Genomic DNA, 8,808 nt, shown 5'->3' on the forward strand with positions numbered 1-8,808 from the left:
CCGGGTCCGATGGCACCTCCAATTTCAAGCAAGTGTTGCAGAGACTCTGGAGTTAGGTTGCATATGAGAATGAAGAAGATAATTTTGATAGCAACATTGATTTATTGCTTTAAGTACTGCGACAATAACATTCGGAGGCGAATTTAGAAAGTTTAGATAAAAAGTATTTATTAAAGTTTTCATAGGTTTGTTTTAATGCCAGTTTGTGTTACCTATTGTAACTTAATTCATTCTAATTAAAGAGAGAAACGGGTTTACCAATAACAGGACCTTAAAATTTTTTGCTATGATCGACTACAATGTACGTTAATATGTAATACCGTACATTTAAATCAATTTAGATCAATCCTAATGATGTGATTTTAAATAGCAGAAGCGGATTTAAGGTGGGGGAGGGGGCGGGGAGTGGTGAAAAAAAAAAAGAAAAAAAGAAAAATTGATCGCCCAAACGCATAAGGTTATTTTCGGGCGTCAGCAACTAAAGAAAATAGGGCCTAGGCTATTTAATATTATGATGTAGCTGGGCATGTATTTTATGGTGATAGATTAATTAAAAGAAGTTTAACATTGTTCTGTGTATATTATTTGAATTTCTTCAATTTCAAACTAACGGCCCCTGATTTTCCTGTAATTTTTGCAGTATTTGAAATGAATATGTACCCACATAACTGTCTTCTAATCGGATTAACATCTGGCCGAATTTTGGCCGATATTGAAAAAAAGTTTGGCCGAATTTGGCCGTGAGATGGCGTGTGTTTGGCCGTGAAGCCTGTCAACTATCTGGCAACCCTGGTTGTGCGAGGTATCGGCTGAGATTTGTGGAGTACAATTCAAAAAACAACTATTATAGGTCTAATAATGAATTATTTTGATGTTAAATAGACAATGTTAGCTATCAAAGAGCGACGTTGTTTTTCATTGGGACCTTCGTCTTGTTTTTTGACAAACAATGACCTTTCAGAGGTCAAATTGCTGTCAAGAATATGAATTGGCTGCTTCGCAGCAATAATGACCTATAACTCCATAAGAAATTGCCAAAAAGCGATTTTAAGGTTGATTATATTATAAATGGCATATCAAAATTCCCCTCTAGAACAAAAAATCATTTTGCTAGTTCTCTTTTAAGCGCTATATAAGAACGACATATTATTATTTATAAACTTCACTTTGTTTATAGTTCTTATATTAACTGTTTTGGATGCACCTTCCATTGCTAGGTGTTGGCACTGATAAAAAAAGTGTAGTTCCTAATAAAAAAATTTTTTTTTTTTAAATTAGAGCTGATAATAAATGAGTCTATATGTACAGTGTAATAAACTCAAATAATTTTATCTGGTTTTATCTGGTTTCTATGGGCATGTTTCTGCTGAATAATGCAAAAAACACATGCTTTTTGGATACGGTTAAATTCCTTCGGAACATATTTCTAGTGAAAAAATGCAACAATTATAAACACAGTAACGTGATTATTGGTGGGTGGGCTGATGATCACTGACGGAAGTAAAGATTGAACCTATTAACGTTACTATACTGCTTCGAAATAAACACCACAAGAGTAAAAAATAATTATGATTAGCTATTAGCCTAGCTTTTGTTTTTTGGCCTGTTTCAGCTGGGAAAAAAGCACATGTTTCTTAATAACCATTTAAAAATATGTGCTTTTTTCCTCAGAAGATACAAGCCCTATGACACATTCCTGGTTGACTTGAGAGATTGTTACACTTTTGAAACTGCAGTACATCTATTCATATGGTACAAAAATTATAATCAGTGTTTTTCCTTCTATAGTGAAGCTACTGGCTTTCAGGCATTTCTTTACTTCATTTTACACAAGATTACTGCACTCACCTCTTCTGTTGGATTTGAAATACTTTCAAATCGTTGACGAGCCTGTTGGAATGCTTGTTGAGCCATTTGGAAGAAGTATGCCGGCCCAGCAGTTGGATACTTTGATGGATGAGTCATATCCAAGAAGTGTTCATACTGGACAGGAGGTGGCGTCATTATAATGGTGAAAGCAGACAAGCGGTGCTCATAACGAATCTTCTCTTGATCAAAGTCATAATTTGGTTGAACAAGTTTACGAGACATTTTGAAACCAATCATAGCCTTTGGAGAAAAGTATTGTTTAAGGATTTGTTTATTTATTTATGGTATTAAGATTAATCAAAGAATTCTTATTAGGGAAAAAAAATAGTTGAACTGTCTACCAGCAAATTTGGGGTGCAAAGAATTATTAACAACAGTAATATTTTATCTGTATGTAAAATATTTTCTCATTTTAATTTTCCATTAATCCTCCAATTATAGAAGGATTAGTGCCCAAATATCCCTTAATGGAGTATTCAACCTTGTTAGATATCATAAGACAAGACAAATGCATGCTCATAATTTAAAAAAATGGTTTGAGCACATGGGAATGTCATTTTAATTTTCCTAAAAACAAACCACATTTGGCTACCTTATAATATCCACAAGTCATGGCCTGAAAAGCTTCCACCAAAACCATTTCACGGTCGATCGGACGACTCTTCTTCTTTTTGGCTTTCTTGCGACTAATACGGGATTTCTGCGTTTGATCTATCTGTGATTCTTTCTCTTGAAGCATAACTTCCAGACGTCGTAACGTTGACTCCAACCACTTGTACAAAAATTCTGACAGGTACCTAATATGATGATTAAAGAATTGATGTTGAAACAATGTTGATAAATTAAGGAGGCTGATTTAATCAAATGTAATTAAATTGAACAATTACAAACAATTCTGTGCCCTCTAAGAAAGAAGAACATAGTAAAACAATTACTTCTGGTACAGTATGTTTATTCAATATAAGTTGATAACCCATAGAGGTCTGATGACAAGTTTTCAGTGGGTCCTTCTGGTGGTGAATTGGATAAAAGACTGGGAGATACTCCCTGCTATTTTTAGAAGACGGTACTGTGTCCATTAACGCGACGTTCTGCAAACTATGGTCTGCGGCCCAGATTTGGGCCGCAAACAATTTTTGGAGGGCCGTGAAACCGTCTGGAAATTGAAAGAAAAAGAATAACGAAGAGACTTTTTATCATAGAGAAAATAGTTTTTAATAAAGCCGCTTCATTGTTAGAGCGAATGCATCGCTTGCACACGCTGCTGAAGAGCCAGATGATGCATGCTATTTGAGTTATAAGCGGTTTTTGTGTCTATGCCCCCTCAGGAGCCTTTATCTGTACTGTATATTTATTCCTGATAGTTCTAGTATGCAACATTATTTTCTTTAAATAAATATACTGTAAATACACCTTTTTAAGCATTAAATACGTCAAGCGTGGATCCAGAGTTTACCCTGGCTATCGCACAGATGGGTTCCCATATTGGGAGAGTCATGAGAAGAGAACTAGCTTGTTTTGTCGCTGGAACATAAATTTTAGATATTCGAAAAGTTTTTGTTTTCTAAATTCTTTGAAATACACTTCGTGCATTATGAGACGTCTATATTATTGAATACACTTTGAATTCATAGTTTTTCCCTACTTTGCTATGGACAATTAACAATTATGATGATGAAGAAGATGATGATGATGAGTAAGCTGTGCAAGATTAATTAACAGGCCCTTTGATGTGAAGTGTCAAGCGAGGGAATTTGGAGACATTATCGTCGTCGTCAAATGTTCAATGCACACAGTCGGACAATAGATAATTTATGATATCTGTTTTGTATAGAAAGTAATCTGAAACCCATAAAATATCAGTTTAGGCATTCACTTATCTGTCTGTGGAAAATATAAAATATGAATCATAAAAATAAAAAGAATTCAAATAAAATTAACAATATGTAAAAAACATCTACACTAAATCAAAATGGAATATTCACTGCCTGTTGGATCCCAGTTTTAGTATTGCAGGGGTTCAGAAGGCTTTACAGCATAATATAACCAATCCCCGTATTTCTGATAGATTGCTGATTAAAATGTAAAATATTTAAGATTTTATATTCAGTACATTCTCAAATGTTATGTAAATCTCATATATCACAAAATTATGTTATATTCATGCACTGAAGTAGAAAGTTTAACTTAATAATTTTGATATGTTTTATGTTGAATGGTTTTTAATGATATTATTACAGTCTAATATGACAACATAAGGATCAAGTCCTCTCCTTTAAACTTCTAACCTATTAAACTTTGCGTATCTCAACATACATATAGTCGACTCGTTAAATTAGTATAATAGTATAAAGAATTTTGTTTGTCAATCTCAGATATCCACATTTTAGGAAATTACTTTTTATGCATGCACCGACATGAGAACTTTAAACTAATAACTTTGATATGTTTTATGTTGTTTGTTGAATGGTCTTCTTTAATAATAATATTACAGTCTAATATGACAACAACTTAGGGAAGTCCACTCTGTAAATGTTTAGCATAATATTGTACAGAGAATTTTGATTGTTTATCAATATCATCATGTTAGATCCAAATCATGTTTTATGTAAGCACCGACGAGGAAAGAAACATAATAGTTTTGATATGTTTTATGTAATGTGTGTTGATTGGTCTTAGTTAATAATATTACAGTTTATTGGCTTAAAGTTAATAATATTACAGTTTAATGGTTTACAATAATATTAGTTTAATGGCCTCCCGGAACCCAGACCTGGGGCCCTTAACATCTCCCTGGGCCCCAATCATCAGTGCTCGCGCTTCGCTCGCAACCTGACCATTTCACTTCTCGTGGCTACGGCCCTGCTATGACGTGTGTGGCTGAACCGTGTTTGGTTGAATCGTGGTAAAAAGAAAAAAAAAATCAATAACTGTCGATGGGGAGGGGGGAAGGTTGGGGAAACACACATGTACGGTATTATTTATTTAATAAAATAATATTTAATTTGTATACAATAAAATAATCACTGAGAGAACAGATAATGATGTCAAAATATTGTATATACATGGAGGCTTCATGATCAAAAGTTCCCGCCAAGATTTGGTATGTTGGTCCCTGGCGTGGCTGGGCTGCGGCTTGGTGCCTGGAATTGTGAATAGACCGTGAAGTAAAAAGTTTGCGAAATACTGCATCAACGCACACATGGGCCATATTGCAGGACCAAAAGCTAGGCAGAGAGTTATTGTAACATGCATTTTAAGCCTCCAATTGAAACACAACCACACCACCACTACAGTGCTCAATATACCCATGGTATGTTTTATGCTATAGATTATATTTAATATATATATATATATATATATATATATATAAATGCTAGACAAAATGAAAAGAAATTTAACCCACCAATAGATGTAATGATATTCATGGACAGCATAAAGTTCCAATTCAAATCCTAGTTGCATATGTTGGATCATGGTTCGAAGGGTGTAGTACAGTGCCCAATTACTAAAACAGCTCACTTCTCTGTTACTTCGACCAACCATATTGCTTAATTCCCGGTCAAGCTGCTCAGCCTAGTGACACAACATGTTAATCCAAAGAGTTCATATAATACTGTAGTTGCAAGTAGTGTATTTTACACAGTACAGTAGTAAGGTAAAAATGAAGCTATATCAATTGAAAGGCTGAATAATTCAAGATGTTTTAATTCATACTAGGCATATAAAGACAAATGTGGAAAAGACAAGCCAAACCAGTCACTCGTCGCAAATCGTGTTTCAGAGAAAATGGCCAAAACATGCTGGAATGTCAAATTTTTAAAAATCTATTTTATTGCACTAAACTAACATTTATATATCTACACATCATTCTATGCTGTTATTTTCCCAATTTTCAATGTTAAAACAATACTTTTTAAGGATTTAAAGCTAGTTTCTGCATGAGAAATGCCTGAAATCATTAACTTTGACAGTTAATTTCTCATATATTGTTCTTTAAACAGCTGTGTGGTTAAACGCTTGTAACTTCATAAGGAAATGTCGGATTTGAATGATTTTTTTACATTTTATAGCTATTATTTTACTCTCTAACACTGTATTAATAACTCAAAATCAATTTTTGCGACGAGTGACTGGTTTGGCTTGTCTTTGCCACAAATGCAGACTCAACACTGAATATGACATAATGGAATCAAGAAGTATGAAAGAGTATGAATCTATTACTAACTAGAGCATTCACTTCATAGAGTGCCTACCTCCGCCCTGTATGATGGGGAAACTGCAGCATACCCTTAAGGAAAAAATGGAATCACCTGTTGTATTCAGGCACATTGTTTTCTTGAGTGCTACCTGAATATGTGGGGCGATTCCATTATTTTCTTTTACACTTGAGGGTAAAAAATAGAATTTCTCTGACCTTGACCTTTGACACTTTCTTCTGAAAATTTTAAACCTGAGTATGACATGCTTAGGTTCATCTACGGAAATTTCACAAATAAAAAATAATACACTTTGAAATACAGTTAAGCAAGCAATTATTTTACTAAATATAAAAAAAAATAATTATGGCCTTACCTCATCTTGTAACGATGACAGCTCCTCAAGTGCGTGGGCTAGTTTTTCACGTTGACGAGCTCGATTATGACCATGAACTTGCATCAACTGACATATAGGCTACAGGACAAAATGGAGAACGTACTTTATAATATGATTAGATGGTCTCAAATATTCCTATTAAATGTTTAGTTTTTTTTAGTTTATTAGGGTCCACTGATTTTCAAGGTGTTACTTAATTTTTCATACATAATATTGAATTTGAAGCAACTTTCTTTGGGTTCTAAGGTACTTTGTTCTACGAATGTCATTTTTCAATTACCTCTTGTCAACGAACAACCGCGATTGGGCGAGTGTCTGCCCTCTCTTTCTGCAGGCCTGCGTCATAGTGCTAAGTGGAAAAACACTAGCCTAGAATTCAATGTGGTGCGCAATATTGCTATACATACAATTTGACTGGCCTTTTGCACAGAAACCAAAAAATGATAACCATGTACTAATGAAAAATTACTGCATGGTTAGAGATAAGAAAATAACATTGATAGTTAAAAAGATGATGCCACGATTGACTTGAAATATAATTTATATTATACACATATGATACTGTATGTTTAAGAGAGAGCTTACTTTAAATGGATATCATACCATATCCATATATGGATATTATACCATATCCATATATGGATATCATACCATATCCATATATGGATATCATACCATATCCATATATGGATACATCACATGTTTTGTTGGTTGCCTTTGATGGTCACATGTTTTGTAAATTAGACAATAAAAAATTCTGAAATGCTTACCCTTACAGCTTTGCTCAGAAATGCATCGATATGTTCTTTTGCTTGTTGATGGTTGTACAGTGGATGACGTACCATAAAAACTGGGAAACACACATGTGTACGAAGATATTCTTTGATCGAATCTTGTAGTAGCTCAACACCAAAAACGCGTTTGTTATTATATGGCAAGAAGATCAACTGAAGGATGGAGCGAGACAGAATGCATGGACACTCCTTGCTAAAATCAATAAAAAAGTCCTGAAACCAAACATGAATAACGAAAGTAAATATCAATCATAATCAATGATCCTATGTCAGAAAGAGCTGGAAGGGAACAACATATTTCGTCAGGAAAAACATATTAGTCTTCTAAGGCCTTGATGTTTACAGAAAATAGTAGGTGTGCCTAATTAGATTCTTTTGAGATTATTAAATAAATTAAATAAGCCTCTCAAATCCTAATACTGCTAAAGATTCACAAGCCTCCTTTCATGAAACCCCCAAAGTGATTTGCCTTTGGACCCCCACCAGGGACACAGGTCACCCTTGTCACCCAGGATATTTGTGCTTACTATCCTCACTTGTGCCCCCACCCCATTAGGGAATTTGGTACCTGGACCCTGTTAAAGGCAAATTTGGCAGCAACTCTGTTTCTATCAACTCACCATTATGGCTTGGAAGTTTGGTTGGTTTGTAACTTGACATACTTTCTTCAAGCGTTCAATAAGGTTCATTAAATACTCAATGGCTTCTAGACGGCCAACAATCTTTGTGTATCTTGGAAATGTTGGCGGAAGAAGCCGTTGATTAACAAGTGGTTCAAAACCCATTACACTGGATATGTCTGCAATGAAAAACATTTTTTTTTTATGGAAAGTACTAAGATTTAAAACCTGGTGGCTGACCTAGCATAAAGCTGGCACTGTAGTCATTCATTCAATAAAGTATAACACTCAACTAATTACAGGAAGAAGACTTCAAGATTTTAACACCTTCAACAGACATAAAAGGATGAAAAAATATAATTACAGTATTTGATAATAAGCCTAGGATGAAAGCATTTCAAAATTAATTATTTACATTTGATAATGAAGCTACACATTGCACTGCATCCAACCTTAGGATAAATAGTTCAGAAGGTTACCAGTTTCAGGCCTAAGATGAATTAATTGTAAAATATTTAAAATTTAATTAGCTCATGAAAGGAGTAATAATTGAAGTTTTTTTTAACTATGAATCACAAATAAAAACATTCAAAACAAGACATTTCAGTAAATTTTATTTTGTTTGTTATTAAAAACAGAATTTTTTGTGTAAGCAATGCCAATATCATAAACACAAAAAATTAATACAATAGATATGTTTATAACATTACCAGCATTCACTTGCTGTAGGTCTGATTCTTGATTTGATGTGCCTAGGTTTATAGATTGCTTGACAACAGCAAGGAGACTAGATGACTGGTCCAAGTGTTTCTTAGCTTCTTCTAGACCAGTCTTTACCTGAATCAAAACAAAATACACCTTAAAGTCTACACTACCAAATTTTCTTTGACAAAAAAATGTTGTATGCCCATATATAGTCATGATCTGCC

At 34.0% G+C, this 8,808-nt stretch overlaps 1 protein-coding gene across 1 annotated transcript in view; it reads right to left on the bottom strand.

The window, feature by feature from the left end:
• LOC117109358 (N-alpha-acetyltransferase 35, NatC auxiliary subunit-like) overlaps window positions 1-8,808 on the bottom strand; it is a 26,503-nt gene that overhangs the window by 5,523 nt on the left and 12,172 nt on the right. The window contains exons 9-15 of the mRNA XM_033251670.1: window positions 8,590-8,716; window positions 7,880-8,058; window positions 7,236-7,472; window positions 6,445-6,543; window positions 5,276-5,445; window positions 2,462-2,666; window positions 1,849-2,109 (exon numbers count right to left, since the gene is read on the bottom strand). Coding sequence (XP_033107561.1) covers window positions 1,849-2,109; window positions 2,462-2,666; window positions 5,276-5,445; window positions 6,445-6,543; window positions 7,236-7,472; window positions 7,880-8,058; window positions 8,590-8,716 — 1,278 coding nt within the window. The remainder of the gene's footprint in view (window positions 1-1,848; window positions 2,110-2,461; window positions 2,667-5,275; window positions 5,446-6,444; window positions 6,544-7,235; window positions 7,473-7,879; window positions 8,059-8,589; window positions 8,717-8,808) is intronic.

Source organism: Anneissia japonica, unplaced genomic scaffold (genome assembly GCF_011630105.1).
Source record: "Anneissia japonica isolate Jap-2015-1 unplaced genomic scaffold, ASM1163010v1 scaffold288010_len917306_cov203, whole genome shotgun sequence".
Classification (NCBI taxonomy): domain Eukaryota; kingdom Metazoa; phylum Echinodermata; class Crinoidea; order Comatulida; family Comatulidae; genus Anneissia; species Anneissia japonica.